General features: G+C 39.9%; 1 protein-coding gene across 1 annotated transcript in view; it reads right to left on the bottom strand.

Moving 5' to 3' along the window:
* Positions 1–773: 773 nt before the first annotated feature.
* The window catches only part of HSPA12A (heat shock protein family A (Hsp70) member 12A), a 48,438-nt gene continuing 27,740 nt past the window's right edge, over positions 774–21,471 (bottom strand). The window contains exons 7-12 of the mRNA XM_065746005.1: positions 7,629–7,800; positions 5,084–5,170; positions 4,471–4,575; positions 4,049–4,307; positions 3,225–3,328; positions 774–2,010 (exon numbers count right to left, since the gene is read on the bottom strand). Of these exons, the coding sequence (XP_065602077.1) occupies positions 1,376–2,010; positions 3,225–3,328; positions 4,049–4,307; positions 4,471–4,575; positions 5,084–5,170; positions 7,629–7,800 (1,362 nt within the window). The 3' untranslated portion in view covers positions 774–1,375. The remainder of the gene's footprint in view (positions 2,011–3,224; positions 3,329–4,048; positions 4,308–4,470; positions 4,576–5,083; positions 5,171–7,628; positions 7,801–21,471) is intronic.

Raw genomic sequence — 21,471 nt, 5'->3', positions numbered from 1 at the left:
AGTTGGACTGCACAAGGAAAATTACTGCCAGCAGGACAAGGAAGGTAATTATTCTCCTCTATTCAGACCTGGTGAGACCACACGTGGTACCAGTCCTGTGCTTCTCAGTACAAGAGCGACACGGACTTATGGGCTGAGTCTGTCAAAGTGTCACAAAGATGACGAAGGGATCAGAGCACCAGTTGTAAGAGGAGAGGCTAAGAGATCGAGGACTTCAGACTCAAGAAGTGAAAGTTTGTAGAGGAATCAGGAATGTGCATAAATGCCTGACAGAAGACAGTAAAGAAAATGGAGCCAGCAGTTTTCGGTGAAGAAATAAGAAGCAATGGGCACAAGTTAAAATACAAGAAATACAACACTTTCAAAAACACATGATTTTGTTTTGTTTTTACAGTGAATGTTGTCAAACACTGGAATAGATTGCACCAAGAAGTTTAGGCATCTCCAGCTCCATAGATCTTCATATCTATGAATTGAAGATATCCACAATCTAAAAGGACAGAGCATCCTGTTCTAGCTTAGAGCTGAGGGGTTGGACCAGATAGTTTGCAGAGATCCCTTCCAACTTCATCTGTTGTGTGACTCCAGATGGAAACTAATAAATATAAGTTTATAAGACCTAAAAAGGGAAATAACTTTGCTCTTTATATATTTCTGAAGTTTAATGAGGGTAATGTTAGCTATTTAATCCAACAGCTATTTCAAAGAGCTTTGACAAGAAAGGCCTTCTTCTCAAGCTTGGACAACCAAGCTACTAAGCTACATTTAGGCTACTAAGATATGTATGTTTCCTAAATCTACTTTTAAGGATTTCTAAGGATTTTTCTTTTCAGTGTGAACTCAGAAGTGAAGACACTCACGTCCTACTTCTTTCTGTCCCTGATTTTCAGCACTTACATTTTTTAAAGTACAGGCCAAAAAACAAAAGAAAGCTGTAACCTACTAATTTGTTTCCACACTCAGAGGATGGTGCTGTTTCAAACAGATACCCCATACAGGAAACCCCCCTACACCAACGAGGGGTAGCAAAATTTTCTTGGGAGGAAGAGAAGAATAAGAACAAGAGATAATGATTTGATAGTTCTTAACCATTCTTCAGGATGCAATAATAATACTTAATACAGGCAGATCCTTACACATGCTTGAGCAATTAAATAACTTTTACTACCTCTGGAACTTCTGCTCCTCAAACGTTTTAAGGGTCTTTTAAAATCCAGCCTTTGGTCCTTCAAGGGCACAAGCATGACATACCCACCTACTAGCTGTTCTCATATAGCCTGCTGAAATTCAAGATGATTACATGACATATGAAAGTCACAAAATGGAATAGTGGATGGAGAGTCTCATACACAGGCCACGGTGGGGAAATGATCTGTTAGTAGTTTAAGAAATCAATACCAACTTTGACACTTTTAGAGGTGGCAACATCAATGGCCATGGCTTTGATCTCAGTGTCCCCAAACTGCATAAGTGTTTTGATCTCCCGTCTGTTTGGCACAGAAGCATCAGTCCCTGTGAGATCCAGGCGAAGGGTGCCGCACTTTTTCACTCCAGATTCAGTGATGAAGCTGACATTATCTTGTTCTGAGCTATAGATGTTGATTACTATTACTAACTGAGAAGGTTTGGCAGGTGTGTAACTGCGCGTCACAGTTTCTCCAAGGGCTACAGATTGGTCAGCAGAGATAAATTTATCAAAGACATCAGTGCACCAACGCGTGCCATCTTTGATTAGCAGCTTCTCTGGTGGATGCTTCCCTTCCACAAACCGATTCAGTACACCCACACCATAGGTGAGAGGCGAACGCCGCACTTTGATGACAGCAGGGTCTAGACCAAAGAGAACAGCTCCTTTGAGGATAGTGAGCCCCACATCCTGAGGAATGATGACTCGACATCTTGAACCAAAAGCACTCTGGACAGCTTGTTGGAGTAAAGGGGATTCAGCAAAGCCACCCACCAGGAACAGAAACTTGACATTGGTCACTTCTGGCTTATCAAATACATCACCTATACAGAAACAAAAGCCCATTCAATAGGGAAAAAAATCAGTGACAAAGCAATTCATTTGAAACTCCAGATGTCCGATGCATCAGTTTTCCATGCACATGCATAAATCTGAAAATGCCACATCCATGCCCCCAGTGCCACTCTCAACATGCATCAGTTCCACTTCCAAAGCTTCTTACTACATTTTATTTCAATGGGGCAATGACTCTGAATGAAAACTTGCCTCAAAACAGATGATATGATTCTATGATTCTACAATACTTCTGAAGCAGCATTCATGCTTTCTAAAGAGAATTTTCATTTGGCGTACCAGCAAAAGGAGACAGTTTTTTTTGCAAAGAAAACCCCTACATTGAGGAAAATCATGCAGTTCTGTTGTAGGCTCACCCACAGTCAGTTCAAATAACTGGCACAGCGTGACTGAGTTATCTGTCACAATTATCATATTGTGAGGCCTCTCCCTCCCAGCTCTCACAGAAGCTGTTCTGTCCCAGTTGTCTTACTAAGCTGTGGTCTCTCAATTTTACTTAAGTCTTCACACAGCAAGCGAGCTAAGCTGGATATTCTAGTCTAAATACAATTTGATTAGCTCTTTGTAATGTGTCGAACAGCAATACCTCACTCAGTGTATATGTTATACTTGGTACAAACCCAATCTTTCATGAAGGAGAATTTAAATAATAAAATTCCCAATAAACCTGTGGCATTTTTCATTCCCAGATAAATAAATCTATTGCTGCTTAAGCCATGTCCAGAATCTTTTTAAAGCAGGACTTTCTAAGTCTTCTCACTGATGAGAAATGAACTACAGGTCTTAATTACAGCAATAATCAGATACTAGTTATGATTCTAACATTGTTTTATTCTTGGCTGGAATAGGAAAAAGAAAAGTAGGATCTTTAGTTGGGCTAAAACAGTGCTCTTTAAGGAATGTTTGTAGCCCTGGAAATACAGTTTAGGCAGCGACAGGACTGAATTACACTGAAAAGTAGCACCAGAACCAGGTAGTAAGATGCTAAAGGTGATGCCCCTTACTTGAGATTACTTTTGTAATCACTTTTTCAAGGATGAGAGTTTCAGAACGAAATTTCTTGCCCACATTTGGAGCATACTAGCAGTGGTGCTTACTATAATTTCTGTTACTGGTTTGAAACAGGTAATCCAAGCTTCAGTCTTAGCTTAGTCAGAAAATGGAATTACACACAGATACATACTCAGGTGTTGAACAATCTGGTCAATTGTAGGTTTGAAGAGTGCATTCATTGCATCTGGGCTCATTCTCAGCATTCCTTGGGAAGACCACTTCACAAAGTCCACACTAAAGAAAAAACCAAAACATTTAGAAAGGATATTAAGAGAGTACAGACTGAAGCCAAGCACTCATAAGGCATGCCACATAAATAATGTGTTTACAGAACCTGTATGCTTGGAAAAAGCATTGGAAAAGAAATACCTCATCTAATTTCAGCCCCATACCAAATGGAGCAATATAAAATTTCCAGGGACAATTGCTATTTTTGCCTGTTTAATTGCTGTTTTCTTTGCCTGATTGCCTCCTACAGCATTACCAATGTTTATCTGCCTCCTGAAACAGCTGGCAGGCAGTGCAGTGTTTGCTCATCTGAAACAGCACTGATTCAGCCCCAGAAGGGCAACATTTAGATTATAGCAGCAGCAGGCCAAAGCCACTGGAAACAAGCAAGGAAAACAAGCAAGCACAGGCAGTCTAAGAAGGTAGAGAGGAGAAGAGTATTTTTAATGAGCTATAATATTTGTTAAACGAATAGAGGCATTATATTATTTCATTATGCACATCCATACAGCTTACTAATTTCCCTTTCATTCATGCACATTCTATGTTACCTTTACACTTTCTATCTCATTACTGTGTTAGTTTCAGTATACCTAATGGGAACACTGCATTTTGGAAACAGATGCTTCTTTTACATTACTGTCCTTCAGACTATATGTAATTAGGATATTTTAATTGTAAAGATCAGTCAATTCTGCATCCACTTGGGTTCAATCATCTACTCACTTGCTTTTCCTCAAGGCGTGTTCCACACTGTGACCTCGAAACTTCTTATAATAATCAATGAAGGAGAAAGGCAGAGTGATGTTCAGTGGATTGGTCCTGTCTGGAGCTGCTGCCCGTTTACGGGACTCAAATGCTATCATCAGATCTACCCAGGCTGCAGGACGCTTGATTTTAAATTGCTCAATAAAATCTTCTCCAAATATTTTACACAGGAGCTTTTCAAATTCATAGTCCACACCTAGGGAACCATATGGCCCACCTGTATTAAAAACAAAACACAGCTTTAATATTCTGAAAATGTGAATATTGTTCTGATGTCGGGAAAAACTATTAGTAAAATACAGTCATTAATAAAGACAGGTATTTCCTTCACTGACAGATCTAAATATTGCATAAATGTAAGCAGTGGAAGTGCCATTTACCTGTTGCCTTGTATAGCTCCTTAAGATGTCCTTCAGGGAGCCTGATCTGATGGACAGTCATATCCACCGTGCCTCCTCCACTGTCAACAACGATGTAACGGTCACCTGGTTTGCAAAGGAATGGGCAAATGTGACTTATATCATCACAGTGACAGGTAACGACTTGAAGAAAGTTCTAAATCTCTATTCTGAAAAGTTCATCTTTGTTAGTAGGGATTTACAGTAAATACAAAATTTAGTTATCAGAAATTAAACATAGAAGGAAAGAGGATTAATGGAATTGCTTGTGCTAGTGGTGTCCACTTTAAGGGGTTACCAAATAAATACTACATCATACTCACAAAGCCCATTCTGAAGAAACAGTCTAGATGCATTTTGAAACTTGGATTATCCTCCGTCATCTCCTTAATAAACTCCATTTCATTAGAGGATACAGAATTGCAGTTCAGCTTTAGCAACTCAGAGCTACATATGCACTTTTATTTGTTTGTTTTCTAACCCGTAATCATTCTGAGAACAGTGCAGTACTCAGCAGATTTGCAGTTAACACTATGCTTGCCAGCAGTCAGAATAAAACCAGTGACAGCAAAGTTTATTCAAAAAAGGACCCTACCTTCTTCCAGTTCAGACCAGATTTCTCCTATGACATTCTCCACCAAAAAGGTGCGACTCTGTCGATTGCGACGGACGTGCTCCTTAGCTAGTCACAGACAGAGAGAAAATTACTGAGTATTACGAAGCATAAAGAATGTGATATCACACGCTGCAGGAAACAGGTGCAAGCATGCTAACAGACCTCTAGGCATCACTTCTTAAAACAAATGAACTGCTGCACTGGTTTGGGGAACATTGTAATGTTACTTCTAGAAAGAAGGAAAAAACATTTTTCAGATTTTCTGTTCTTTCTTGATACTACCTGCATTAGGAACAACACCCCAGTGTGAAAGCTATGGTTACTTCATAGCTTCCTTCACAGTTACTGTATTCAGACTTCTAAGTACAAGCTGGAAGGCGTCCCTGCTGCCAGCCGGGTTCAGGCATATGCTTTGCCACACGGTGGCAGCCCTGGTCCACCGCAGACCTGAGTTGTGATGGCAGGCAGAGGACATCCCAAGATTTTAAAAGCAACTTCTGATGTTGGGTACTGGGGCAAGGACTGTGGAGCCTTTCAGGATGTCATTTTGCCTCAGTGTAAGCACCCAAAAGCACTGCTTCACAGCTTTGTAAGTTATCAAGGCTCACAGTGATCACAAAGTCTGACCCTCTGATAACAGATGAGCAACTATTTCAACCTTTCATTACAAAAATACTGGTTTGTTGTGACACCCTGCAAAGCAGAATCTAATGACGTCATTACAAGCAAATCAATTATGTCTTGAGTAAGATTTGACCTATTAGAAACATGGAGGATACCAGCACAGCATTTTTTACATGCATAACAATTAAAAATTAAGCACAATCTCCTAACAGTACTTCAGCATAGATGCAAAACAGTCTGTAAAGAAAAAGCAGAGCAATGAGTCTTTGCTATTAAGCTACTTAATCAAGCTGTGCAACAGGATGATCATATGTCCTGCATTACTTTCATTCACCTTCACTCAAAGGTGCTATACAGGATAGTAGAGAAGAATACAGACATCCTGCCACACGTGAAGCAGGAGAATCACTGAATGAATTTTCTTTCTCATTCCTATAATCTATGATCAGAAGGAGATGAGAGGCTTTGCTTTCACCCATACCCATCCATAAAGAATCTACAATGAAGACAAGCTGTCAGCCTCATACACCAACAGCTCAAATCATGGAGTGTTCAAAGACAAAACAAGCAAGAGGTGCAAGCAATGGACACTAGAGCCCACAGAAGTCAACAGGAGTCCTTTTATTTCATTTCTGTGGGCTGAAACAAATGCAAGAGCCAACCTTTAACTATGACTGAAATAAAGTCATCCTGGCTACTGTAAACAGTATATTTTTTTGTTTCGACTTCACTTGGAGTGTATCTGTTTATAGCTAGATGGTTTTCCCCCTTAATCCATTCTCAGCTTGTCCTGGGTACCTGCCATGCCTTTATGAAATTTTAATTCTAACCCCAAATTAATTCGCTCAAACTTTATTTTCATTAATTTTGACAAAAAACCTTTCTCATCCCCAATGGCCTTTACCTTACACAATTAAGAAATAGAATGGTACCCACTAGCAGGAATCCGCCATCTGCCAGATTCTGTCCAGCTTTAAAACTTTAACCAAACACAGAAGCCTTTTTTGTTGTTTTTTTTATTGTTTATTTTCTTAGAAGCAAATCCCCATGCAGCCTGAAACCGAGTTCATGGAAAAGCGCATGGAACTGGAATGGTGCAGGATGAGAACAAGGTGGAGAATGAGAGGCCCTTGAAAGGACTGTGCCCTGCTCAGGCCCCCCTAACGCTGAACACATCTGACAAGTGCTAGCTGGGAGCAACATGTCTAGGAGAAAACAAGGTAATGACTTTGTCTAACTAAGAAAAAATGTGATCTGGTAAGCATAGGAATAGCTTTATGGGCCTAATTTTCCATGTGCCTGTACCATTTTGACCCAGTAAGTATGATGTCCAAAAGCAAATACCTCTGAATAATTCCTTCAGGACAGACTGACACACATCTGCAGCACTGCAAGTACTACAGTTCACACAGAGAGGAAATGGTTATGCAACAAATACACCACAGCAGTCCATTATTTTCTCTTTTTACCCCTCCAATCTTGGGTAAAGATACTAAACCCTGTCTAAGTCTTCAGTGATGAAGAATTTTTTTGCAAGTGACATACACTGTGGGCCTACCACCTCTGCAAGTCAGTCTGAAAGCACCAATATGAGCAACAGATCACTGGAAAGTAGGTTAGAATTGCCGTATCTAGGTTCTCTTCTGTGAGGAATTGCTGTATTCCATTACTGTGCACCCCCCAAGTGATTCAGCATAAAGTATTAAGTTTAATAAAGGCAGAAAAATGCTGTGGTGAAAATACTACGGAATGGGCTGCTCAGGGAGGTGGTGGAATCACCATCCCCGGAGGTTTTCAATGAAACCTGGAACGTGGTTTAGAGGGCAAGGTGGGCACGGGTTGATGGTTGGACTGGAGGATCTAAGTGGCCTTGTCCAAGTGTAATGACTATGATAAGCACCTTGTGTAAATCCAGCTCCGATGGTGTCACTGGGGCTGTAGCCGTTGACAGGCGCTCTGCTGCTCAGCTCTATCATCTGATGAAGGCGGAGCTTCCGGCAGTAGATAGAAGCTGCCTCAGGTTCCAGGGCAATGATCAGCTGCTCGGGGTTTTCAGGGGTTGCCATTCCTGCCTGTGAGAGAGAATCAATCAGAGGAGCAGGCTGGGATATACGGTCACCTAACAGCCCCTCCAGCAGGTGAACAAGCACAACCCCAGCTCCCAGGTTCAGTCAGGTCAACCTTCAAAGTTAACACAAAGAAGCTGCTGCTGCTCCCTAAAAGCCTTGGGCTGGGACTCATCCTGCCCACAACGGATAGCTACCACTTCACAGGCTGTAGCAGGGAGGGAGGCATGCACTTCCCATGCTATCCAACAGAGCAGCTGTGTGCGTGACAGGAGGAGAGAGGAAGAAAGTCCTCCTGAGGCTTGTGCTGAACAGCCTACAACCTGACCTCCTAACTAACCCACGAATCTGCCTGCTAAGAGAGGCCCAGCCTCCTGTCAGAAATACCTTTGGCATCTCTTCTCCCAGTGATAATTTTAGCATGCTTTGCTTTATATCCCAGAAGATATAAGAAACATGTAAGTCCTTGCCAAAACCGACCTTCCCCTCACTGTGCAGCTTACTAAGAATATATGATACACTTTGCCAATAATGCATCTTTTGACTTAAAATCAACATTTTTCTACCCTAAAATAAATTTTAAGCACAATCACTTCTATAACAGTTAAAAAATGCTCTGCTTTCAAGGAATTGAAATACAATAGGATACGTTCCTTAAACTATAATGAGAAAAAGCCTAAAAATACTTTAACTAATATTTGCAAGCCTCCTCACAGTCAGGGGTTGGAACTGGATAATCTTTGAGGTCTCTTCCAACACAAGCTATTCTATAATTCTATCATTTGCCATTCTTTCTATTTGCTTTCTGGATTTTGGGTCTTCAGATACGAAGACTTATGAAGCAGTCAGATTTCACACATAACAACATCACTCTCAGAGCTGCACTTAAAGTATCAAAAAGCTGCTGAAGAGACTGTTTTCATTTCTTCCATCCTCACTTCCCCCTACTGTACAATTTTCTGTTAACAATAACCGTATCCTTCAACTCTTTCTGTTCAAATTTTGGTCTGATCGCTGCTGTTTTTCAATTAAGTGTGTGAATACTAAAGCTTAATATACAAATGAACATTTTTCTGTCTCCACGGTCAGTTTTCCAGCAAACTCTCCCTTCAGTTCATTCATTATGTTCGCTTCAGAGCATCCCCCAAAAAAGGCAGAATCACACTGAAAGACTGCTAGTATGGACTGGACTTAGCTCCCTTCAATGCAACTACTGTGGCCTGTGCTAATTGATGGCCAGCTGATATTTGCAGCTAGAAACTCAGGGTAAAGCTTATTCAAAAAGCAATACTGGCATAAGATTTGGAGGCATAAAATGGTCCTTTCCTTTTGCTGATTCATTTTTCCCTTTCTATTACAGCACATAAGAAAGACACATCCCCATCAAAAGCATCTTCCTACTGTAATCTGTAGCACTGGAAGGGGGAACACTCAAGATATGAATTAACTGTTGGTCATTTCTGATAGATGTTTATCCAATATGTTACATGCTTCCAATAATGTACAGCCTGCTCACACAATCTATCCCAATCTTTTCCTGTCTTTGCCTTTGAAATTTTGCAAGAAGTCTCATTAGAATCTTTCTTGCTGCAATTTTAACACCAGCTCTTTTTGTCTCATCCAATGTGGGCATGGAAAACTAGCAGTTCCTTGCTTTCCTGCTGCTGTTTTCAGTCTGCTGTATGAACTGGGCAGAGATCAGCAGCACAGATAAAGCAATTTTAAGCCTTATGTCAAATGTGCACAAAAAAGAAATCACTATATTTTGGGGGAAAAATAATTTGATGCTAAGGACATTAAAATCCAAAGTCTGCATCATAAAGTATTTGCAGAGATGACAAGAACTGAGTTGCATGCATAAGAAACGTACTGGTATTTTCTAGCTAAAAAATATATATATATATATTAATTGCAAAGTCATCTACTCTAGGGTGGGAGGGTTAGATACCTATTTCCAAGGCTGTTCTGCTAAAAGAAACTGTAAACTATTGACACTGCCATTTGCTTCTTCCTCTCCTCTAGTTCACGGTCTGCATTAAGAACTTTCCACATTGCAGCCTGCACAACAGTAGAGGAAGGCAGTGACCTGCAGTGCCTGAACCCAGATCCATGTTCTCAGATCCTCTGAGTATAGCAGATGCTATTCTTGCTACTTTTCCTGACTAGATACTATTTTAACATATTCAAAATATCTCCTGAGGAAAACATTCAGCAGAAATGACAGTTTTTAACAGTTCAAAGCACAGTTGATCCTAATAGAATTTCATGAAGCCCTTTTTTTTTTTTGGTTATTGTTACAAAGCTCTCCTTACAGAGTTTGACAGGCCAGTTAAAAACGAGGAACGTGTTATTTCACCTCAGAAAATAGCCATACCAAGAATTGCGTACAATGAAATATATGAGGCATCTGACATGTATATACTGCAATGTGTAAGTATATATGTATACATAAAGATCAGTATTGATGTTATATAATACACTATATATTTTCTCCATGTATCAAGATAACACATCACTGTATATATATATATATATATATATATATATATATATATATATATATATATATATGTATGTATGTGTGTGTATGTATATAAACAATACAGAATAGGAGAAGGAGAGATGAGATGAACATGACCAGGTACATACTGCTAGGGAAAAATGGAATGATGAGATTACATTAGTGCAAGGTCTGGGAAGATGAAGACATAGAAGGCAGCATCTGCCTCATTGCTACAGCTGAGAAGAAAAGGGCAGGAAGAAAAGCATGTAAAAGCACCAGGTGGTCAACACAAAGAAATGGAGATGAATTTGCTAAAAATCTTAACTTAAAAAGTTCCAGAATCTGCTACATTTTCCATTTGTGCCTTTCCAGAAGGAAATGCCTTTTCTTTTTCCTTGCCCACTACTGCCCACCTGCCATTGCAAGTAAGAGTAAAGATCTATAAGTCAACAGGGTTGATCAGAACAGATCTAAGCAGTATCTCAGGCCCTATTACACAGATCATTTTGGCAGCTGACTGATTTGCCTAGGGCAACTAACTGTGGACTTTACAACAGAACCGCATCCTGCCTGTAGTCTAAGATCTTTTTCCTCGATTGCAGTATAAACCCACCCATCATCAATGAAACATGAATGAAGCAGACGGTATTTTTCCTAAGAATGCAAACACGGAAACCAATCACAGAAATGCAACAAACTTGTTAGCATAAATTCATAAAAGTGATTTCCAGAAGAGTATTGCACCTATATGCTTGGAAGTAGCATAGAACAAGATGAATTGTGCCCCAAACTCACTCTGTGCATCCAGGATTTCATACTACGATAAGGAAACTCCCACACTTAACTCACCCAGTGAAAATACATTTCTGAGCTGCTGTCAGTCCACTGCTGCTCATTCACCAAGATGCACCATCACCAGCAAACCTCAGAACACTTCAAATCCTCACGCATAAGTGCACATATAACTCTGCCATCCACATACAGGTGGATTCTTAACTTGACACACTAACTTTGCTGTTGCATCCAGAGATGTCTTACTGCATGAGAACCATAGCTGACCACATATATATCCTGCCCAGTGTTAATTTAACTCAGAATTTGTCAATACTGAGTTCTGGACTGTTGCTCAGTACAAGACTGAACATACACAGAACTAAATGATACTCATTCAACATGCACAATCATCACTACTACAGAATAAAAGATTATACTTCTAAAACCCGGCCCCACGTGCATTGATGCACAATGAACAAAAAAGCAATTCACTTTGTTTTTAGTTTAATATTATAACTTGTAAAGCCTTAAGGACAGTGTTATAGTAGAACATAGCTTGAGTCTTTTTAGAAGGTGCAATGAAAGCCACGAGGTAGGCTCCCATGAAAATTCCCCACCTCTGAGTGGACTGGTATAGGGAATTCATCCAAGTTGAGTGGAATACACAGAATACATAACACCAGATTTAAACAGGACCCTAAGTGTTATCCAAAACTAAGCTACTGAGCTCTCCTGGATCCAGCCAACCAAATATACACGTCCAGAACTCCACTAGGAGCACTATCTTCAGAGATGCAGCCCCTGCTCAGAACAACCAGTTATTGAAAGTACCAGACTGCTCAGATTGGAGAACAACTATTACAGTTTTAGCATTATAACAAAGAACACCAGGTTAAGGACCAAATTACAGAGTAACTACAGTGGATCCACGCTAGTTTGCTCTAGAAGGGTCTTAACTTCTTTGGATCTAAAATGTGCAGCCCTGCCTTGAATACATTCTGCAGAGGCTGGGGAGATGACAATATGAAAAGATAAAAATAGAAAGGATGCATTTTATTCCATGCCCCAGAATGTTATATTAGCATAGGCAACAACAAAGCTTCAATCTGTTGAAATGTGGCTGTATGTGTGGCCTGTAATATAAAATCAGCAGCTTCATTATAGCAAAAGTGTGGTTAACACATGTATTAATCTTCTCACAGCCTGTGAAAAATGCCTCCAAATATATAAGAGAAGTGGTTAAGAACTTGTATATATTAGAAATAATGGAGGTGGCAAAGAAGCATTCCTCAGAATTAGAGCTAGTCAGATCTATGCAGGCAGTCTATGAAGTCTTGACTCCTATTTAACAAGAATTTAGAGTCAGTGCCAAAGCAAACTACAGCTGGGTCTACTACAGGCCAACAGTCACGTTCACTTCCAGAGCTGCTGCAAGAGGAGGCCAGAGACCACCCTGATCCCATGGCTCCTCTCTGGTCAAGGGAGTAGCTCTGTCCAGTTCCATGAACTAGAGAAAGCAAACTGGGCTAGGCTCATTTTCTTTCAGTAAAGTTTGCTATGTCACTTCATATCACTTTCAGTGTTAAATAAGCAAATTATTCCCAAATAAACACACAAATCTAAAAAATGCATTTTCTCTGGATAAATATAAGCACTGTGCTTTTCCTTTTACTCTGCTGCAGTGTAACCAGTCAGATGATCCAGGCAGGCTCTGTATGCCTTAGCAGCTCACATTACATATCTGTAAAATAGGTACACTGCTGCCTTTGTCCTTTATGCATTGAAAGGCAGTAAAGGAAAACATTTCATAACCTAAGTACAGAATAATATACTATATTATTTTCACAGTGGGTTAAATTTTATCTTTCAGAAAAAGAAACAAAAAATTAGGTCTGACTGGAGGAATTCTAATTTACTGTTTTAATAAATTTTATAATCATCTAAAGCTCAATGCAGTACTGTGTAGGCGCTGCAGGCACTGTACTCACACTTAATAAGACAGTTCTGGATACAGAAATAGACTAGTATAAACAAACTAGACAAATAAACATGTGCAAGAATCCATATTGCACGGCTGGAAAGGCAAGACACAGAAACCAAATGCACTAGAATCACAGAATGGCTTGGGTTGGAAGTGATGTTTCAGGGACCATCAAAATGGACTTCAGAGCCTTGGGATCAAGAGCGCAGGTCACCTTCTCGGCTTCCTATAGAGGATAAGAACACTGAAAGAAACTGATGGATTCAGTCTATAAACATCTGGCTTCGTGGCTGGCATCACCATCAAAACTTAGTTTTTTTTGACAGAGGAATGGTCTACATGGCTTGCAGGTGTCAGATGGATTTCACCTCTCTCAAAGGGGAAAGAGAGTACTCAGGGAAAAGTTAGCAGGGCTCACTGGTAGGGCTTTAAGCTAGGCTTGAAGGAGGAGGAGGGTAATAGTGAACCATGATAAGGTGTAAGGCAGTATAACTAGGTTAGAGGGACTAGGTGCTAGCGAGGACAGACTCTTTAGCAGGGTCTGTTGTGATGAGAAAGATTTTATATAAGAACATAATTTTTCACAGTAAGGGTAGTGAAGCATTGGAACAGATTTCCCAGAGAGGTTGTGGATGCCCCATCCCTGGAGACATTCAAGTTCAAACTGGACTGGGCTATGAGCACCTGATTGAGCTGTAGGTGTCCCTGTTCACTTAAAGGTCATCACCCTTTTGAACACAAATGATTCCACAAATCTGTGACCACCTAGTTCCAGCCCCAGTGCTGGGGGCTGGTTGCAAGCCACTAGATCAGGTTGCCCAGGGTCCCATCAAACCTGGCTCGAACACATCCAGGGATGGGGCATCTATAGCTTCTTTGGGCAATCAATTCCAGCATCTCATCAACCTAAACGTTGAGCAGGAGCCTGTGACAGGTGGGAAATCAATCCAGAACAGTCATGCAGTGTCATACTCAAACATCACTATTAACAAACTTTCAATTCAACATGTGAAGACTAGTACAAACAAAACACTAGGAAAAAAAAACTAGGAACAGCTATATCACAGCCCCATGATGGGATGGGTTCAGTGATAAAGCCGACTTCAGAAGTCCATGCTACTCAAGCCTTGGGCTTTCACAGTTGGCCATTTCCACCAACCACGTAACTACTTGCTTCTGAAGCAGCAGCATAGACTAGGTGTGTGTAGGTACAATGACCTACTCTTCTGACTGGCAGAAAGAGCATTTAAAATCTGCTTTTACCACTAAAGGCATATTTCCAGGCCTCAGAGACAAATTTGAAAAGTTGGATTCCACGAAATAGCTCTGCAAAGACAATGTGGCTCATTAGGAAATAAAGCCCTGCAGTACAACAACATCCAGCTAGAAAAACAGAAGCTGTGAATTAGCATCAACATTTTTCTATTTTCCAAGATATTTGTTATAATTAGGAACAATAGGAAAGCTATGATTGCTAGTTAAGCACCATGCCGCCTGCACGAAGAAAGTATTGTGTGACTCCATCCAGGCAACACAAAACAGCAGTTAGAAATTAAGAGCCTCATGAAATTTACACTGTTTAAACTAATCAGTTCATTGTGTTAACAGATTCATAATAACACGAGCCACTTAGTGCCTTACAAAGTGAGCTCTTCTCTAATCCTCCTCCTTCTTCACTAGCTAGCATTTTCTCCAGTTTTATAGCATCAAACTAGGATGTCACAAATAGACAACAGAAACCTAATTACAGAGGCAGAGCATGCCAGGAAAGATGAGCGACGTGGAAAATGAGCCTCAGCATTATCACTTAGAAGCACATAAGGAGGAGCTGGGTTGGCAGGGTGTGGGGCTAGAGGATGTTATGAAGCCACATAAAAAATGTGGTTTGTACAGTTTTGCTACCTTCAGCCTTGAGACTTAAGGAAGATTCACAGAAGAATAGTCTGAAAACCGCTATGCCATCATTGTAGACCAATACTCTGCCATTAGCCTTCAGGAACAACAAGAGTACAATGTACAACTTGTGAAAAAATACGATAGAGGGAGGTCAGGCAGCACCTTTAGCTCAGCAGCTTCTGGTTCAAAGGCAGATTCTCAAAATTACTCATCAGCCACAAAGGAAACAGTACATTCAAAAGCACCCAGATTCCTGTAGGTACCACAGCACAGTGAAGAGACTGGTTTACATCAAGACAGGAGGCAGAGCCATTGGGAGCTCTGCTGCTTTGGAAAGTTATCGTTGGATTTTAAATGCATGCATGAAAACAGAGAATTAACTTTTTCCCCCCTTTCTTTATCTTTTTTCAATGGTGAACCCAATGTTTGGGAGGTGGTTGATTCTGTAAAGATCTAACACCCACAGTGTCATAGAGATATTTGCTGCTTTTCAGAACCAAGAGCTTTTCCTTTCTCTTAAACTTTATTTGCTATGCATATATGCAAATATATGTAAAAAAATGCATATATTTTCAAACTATTGTAGTCTGTTGCCCTTAAACTAGGTTTGTGGCACAGGCTGTCCCATTCAGATCTGGTGCAACGGACCGTATTTTGCATTTCACAAGTGAAAACATAATGGATAATTATCACAGCCACAGAATTCCTTTAGTATAAATTTCTCCATTTGTATAGTTAACCACTAAGACAGATATTCATCCCTGTGAGAAAACTACTTGAGAGAGAAGTAAAATCTCAGGTTATGAATAAACAGCATTAACTTCATCTTGCAGATGAAGGAAATATAAATTATGAAAGACAACAAACATAAAAGCCCATCAATTTGATGAAGGGGTCATAGAATTGGAAGAGACTCTTGGAATAGTTCTCATTTATACACTTTAAATTAGCATAAGCAATTAAGTAACATGAAAGACTTAGAAAGACAAATCCCAATGTAATTCCATCTTTAAATGGTCCTGGGAACTTGGGGATTGCAGATAGCTTTCTTTGACAACACAGGTATCTTCCCTTCTGCCTAGATAAAGTAAAAACCTTATATATACACACATACATATGTATTTATACCACTTTCCCTTACTTTTAGAATATCAGAGTATAGGCTTTTCAATGGTTTCTGAATTCCCAGTGCCTGCATATACCAGAAGCTCACTCAAAGTACCTAAACCTGAGAAAATTCACAGACTTCCTAGGAACTCCTGTGAAATGAGTTTTTCAGTGAAATCCTCTAACTTGAAGGAAATCAGGCTAGATGCTTATAAGATAACTCAAACTTGAACTCTTATAGTGGGTTTGGTGGACAACACCAAACAATATAATCTAAGTTTATCCCAGGAACTGGCTGATATGGTTGCCAAGCCACTCTCCATTACATCTGAACAGCAGGCAAGCAGGCCTACAAGTGTATAGTGAGATTCAGTACAGCCAATACAGGGTGCTGAATTTGGGCTGGGGCAATCACTGATAACTACAGAATGGGAGAATAATTCATTAAGAACAGCTTTGTGGAGAAGGATTTGGGAATCCAGTATGGATGAGAAGCTGGACATGAACCTGTAGTGTCCTTTCCGGAAGATCAACATTATCCTAGGCTGCACCAAAAGAGGGGTGGCCTGCAGGGAGACGAGGTGACTGTCCCCTCTGCTCTTGTTGAGGCCCCATCTGGGTGTCTTTGTGAATGCTGTGTCAATTCCCTGCCTATATCAGAAGTCATTTGGATCTGACAGTATGACAGCAGAATCGCTTACTGTAACAAGCCCAGAATTATCCAGGACCTTACCTACTTCTGTACAGAGTTCAGTAATTTTTGAAATTAGAAATTTACAGTCTCCTGTGATCAAAAGGAAATGTTTCTAACACAGTCTGAAGGCTACAGTATTTAAGTCTGTAAACACAAAAGACATAGCTGTCCTAAGAGGTCCTGTAGCTTTAAGCCACATCCATTTCAAGAAAAGAATACAGAGAAAACTAAATTCACTGTATCAAGAGTGCAGAAGTGAAGTTCAAAGCACAAAAAAAAAAAACTGCCTCAGTTCACTGTCTTTTTCACAGAAGGAAACTGAATTCCAAAGTAATCCTTTTTTTTTTTAATTTGGCTGTAGAGAACCAAACGACCACAGGAGAATCCATTTAATACTTTCCTTCTATTTCTTAAACTATTAATAAAGCTATTCCAAAAACAAAAAGCACAGTTGGTAATACAGCTCCCTCCTAACAGCTGTTCAGAAACCATGGCAATGTCCCATTCTGAAAAGCAGGAAGATAAATGTGGCACCTGGAAAGGTAATGAAGTGTGACTTTTACTTTCAGCATACTCCTTGAATAATGAGTTTTGTGGAGTAGTATTACCTAAAGTCAGAACTTCTGCATTTGTATGGTCACTGATTAGATGAAGGGATTTGTTATAGATGGCTGGGCTGCCTTATGCAGACAAATGCCTCTGCTAAGCATGGTCAGACTGCCTCAATTTATCTTGCTTGGGGTTATTGTTACCCAGCTAAGAGTCCAGATGCCTTACCTGCACATTTCTGTTCTTCATATCATACACCTTACTTCTGTAGCTGAATGTGACTCACATAGTGCTGAACAATAATTTGGTAAGGGAGTGGCTGTGTCAACCACAGTGGTATTGAGGCAACACTTCCACTAAGGTGATGTTTCTGCAGCCTGTCCCTAAATACTTGTTCCATCACACCTAAACAGTAAATGAAAGCATACCACCAAGTGGCATCATTGGGAATTTTTTATCATCAGGATGTTTTAAAGCCCAAGGTGAGGAGGAAATAAGCTGCAATTTTTATGTCTAGTATGCATTAGAAAAATTAAGCCATGAAATTCTTATAAGCTTTTTAATTTTTCATGTTATATCATTGCAGAAATGCCTTTTGCAGCATAGGCATGCTCTGATTACCACAACAGAGAAGCCTGACTCTCTTCCTATTTAAGCATCTGCTCTGTGTGTCATGTTCTCCCATTCCATTTGCTTCAAAATAACCTCTGATGCAGGTCCTTATGGCTCAGGTTGATTTTTATTAGAGGCACCAATGGCTCTCACTGAGCTGTTTTGACAGTTGCATCTTATTTTTTATCTTAGACTTTCTGATTTTAACATTTTTCAACATGGTTTACAAATTCAGCCTCTACCTCTCCTTTTCCTGGAATGAAATACTGGCACTTAAGATGTCTTTTAGACAGATCAATTATCTTCCTTCATTGGCCTTCCTACAAATTTATTATAAGTAATCCTAACCACTGGTTTTAGACTAGCCCCTATTGATTTACATTATTATTGTTTGCAGACTTCCAGCAGTCCTCTCACTAAGCTCTTGACTGTAGTTTATAACCACTCAGATTGCCATTTTCTTCTTTGGTCTGGAAACATCACCTCGCAGTCTTTCCTCTGCATGGAGAAAAAGACTGATTTCCACCTATTTCTCTTATCTCTAGGATCCTTCCAGGCAATTTCTAAGATCTTACATGTGCTGTGTGTAGCATTCCTTTCTTCATACAACTGAGGAGATTCCACCTTACAGGAACACCTAATAGAGCAAAGGGTCTGCATCTCAAGGAAGCTACGTGCTTCACATGGCAGGCACTAACCTGTTTACCTGCTCATGCCTAGAATGCTATGAAAACCTGTTTCATCTGCAAAATGAAAAGATGCAAAAATTCCAACTTGTCCCTCAGAAGAGGACAATCAAAACCTTACAGAATTGGATTAGCAGATGGCTTTGTCGAGTGCCTGTGCCTTCATGTGGACCTGGCTAGGTAATTAAAACGTGTAAACTGAGATCAATTAGTACACATTTCCCACTGTGCTGAGCTCCCACTGTGTAAATTTTCACTCTTTGATTAATCATAGCTGCAAGATGCAGAATCTTTCCAAACATATCACTTCATAAACATTTTAATCCTCATGACTAAGAAGACCTTCATACCACAAAAGGGAAAGCATGGACTCAGCAGAACCCCAGAAGCTACAAATAATCAGGATGCTTGATACATAACACACTTCTGCCTTCACTAAGTACTGCTTTCACCAGCTTCTCACTGCTGCTTATGCCTGAACACCATTAGCTTTTAATGTAGTTTATAGTAGTCTGTTGAGCTGTGCCTACACACAAACAAATTTCAATTGTAAGTGTATGATATGTCAAAAAACAGACTATGCATAAGAGAAAAAGCTCAGCTTCAAAGATACCAAACAGGTTAAGGCTCTCTAGCTGTCTTTTTAAATCACATCAAGAGGGGAAACGACAAAGGTAAGAGTGCGTTCAAGCTCATAGCCTACATTAAAGAAGGACTTCAGGTCACTCAGTTTTTCCATCAGCATCCCTGTGTCTGTAGGCTGGACCCAACACGCAGGCAGTTTCGCTCTGCCACACCAACAGTTGGTTTAGGTAGCAGATGCTGGCAAGGAGCCCAGTGCTACTTCAGGAACCTGTAAATAGCCCAGCACTGGGCTGTTGCTCCCACTACTATCTCCATATATGGTGGAAAAGGGCCCTAACTCATTTTTCTTGCTGTTCATATAAAAATCCCTACAGAGCAGCTAGGCACAGCTGCTGCTGCCTCTGGGTCAACACTGCCATGGGTTTCTAAAACCTCAGCACGTCTCGCTTGACTGGAGAAGCAGAACTACACTAAGTAATGTGACAGATGCAGTAATGCATTTTACTGTCTTTAATTAAAGCGACTCATTCACCAGCTATATTTTCACTTTACACTCTTACAGCTCTCAATAAGCACAACCTCCTTATTTGTTCTGACATCTCTATTGTCTTTAGCATCCTGCCTCTGTAAGTCCCCCTGTCAGAGGGCAGCCCCAACTGTGACACAAGCCAGGAGGTCTGCAACTATTTTAGAGTCTTCTTTTTCTCTTGCCCTAAAATGAAAAAAATAAAAGAATTCAAAAATCAATGCTTCCCAAAAGGCAGAAAAACGTGACAACAGAACAAACTTGCACTTCTCAGAGAACAGCACAAAAAAAGCTGCACTATTTTTATTACATAAACCCTCCAGAGATTTACAAACCACAGAGCCCAGCTAGGCAGCCCCAAGGGAGCCCTTTACAGCCAGTCTCATTCATGCCACCAGGAAGCATGGCTTCCTTGCTCTTTCTAAACAATTTCAAGATGGACAGAATCTAAAGTCTCTTTCTCTTTTTTTTTCCTCACCAAAAATATCATAACTAAGAATAAATGAAAGCATCGTTATACAGGAACACTGGCTCAAACCGAAACTTGCTAAGCCCAAAATATCATCGTGAAGATATCAGAATATCTAGAAAGTGACATTTCACAGGATCATCTAAAAACTGTATTCTGCATTAAGGCTCATCATGGACATTACACTTGGATGTTGGTTAAATCCTGAAGCTCAAAGTCTCATGGCCTTTCCACAAAATACTATGACGTGTATTGGGATCAATCTATAACCATCAGCTCTTGCAGAAGTGCTCAGCACCCAACTTCTCATAATAAGTAACTTCTACATTTTTATGTGGAAAAAAAAGTTCTCTTTAATAGATTTCCTGCTATTTTAGCAAAAACATTTTTGTTTACAGTTGTGCACAAGAACAAAATGAAAAACTGAATGAGCTACTGAAAACACTGGATGGAGATTAAAATGAAAAATGTTTCTGAGCAACATCTAGCACATTTCCTTCTTAATCTTAATAGTACCAGTCTTTTCAGAGTCTGGTTTCTGTGTTCTCACACAGGCTTTCCAGGTGTGTTGGCAGAACAATTCTGTTCTGAATCTATTCTTGTTTAGCAATATCCTTTTGATGCAACATCAGTCATAGGCTCACGATCTAAACAATGTTGTGGTATTAAAATACAGGAAAAAGGTGTTGCAGTATTCTCTGTATTGCTCACTGTTCCCATTACTCCTCCTAAAAATCTTGCTTTGCAGTTGTAAGGAGAATGCTTTCTGAGAGGGATTGTGATTTTTGTGGGTTTTTTCTTTGTTTTTCCCTGTAGCATCTCTTTCTTGATATGATACAATTCACTTAAAACTCTTCAAAGCAATTTGGCCATTTTAATGCTACATTCCAGGGTAATTCACATTTATATTGGTAAGAGATTCTATGTGTCATCAAGTTACTCTCTTCACAGATCTGTTTACTTTTCTAAGAAGATTCCTACAGAGCAGGTTAGTACTGATCAGTGCAATGGAATGCAAGCCAAAAGACAATGTGATAGTAATTCTCATCATGTTCATTCCATGTTGAAACTAATAAATATTCAGTGTAAGAGCCAGTTAAAAAAATCCCCTAGAATTCCAGGCTCACACAATTAATCCTACAATCTAGACTGCCTGCTTGTTTATACAAGCTTAACATGCAAATAATTTTATTTGCCATTTTTAATTGGAATATAATACTACATAAGAGCCCTGGCACCTCATTTCAAAATCAACAACACAGATTAGAAGAAAAAATACTATAATATCTTTAAGT

Source organism: Cyrtonyx montezumae, unplaced genomic scaffold (genome assembly GCF_038088225.1).
Source record: "Cyrtonyx montezumae isolate F1298 unplaced genomic scaffold, pur_monq_1.0 scaffold_4, whole genome shotgun sequence".
Classification (NCBI taxonomy): domain Eukaryota; kingdom Metazoa; phylum Chordata; class Aves; order Galliformes; family Odontophoridae; genus Cyrtonyx; species Cyrtonyx montezumae.
This window is presented reverse-complemented; position numbering and strand designations above follow the sequence as displayed.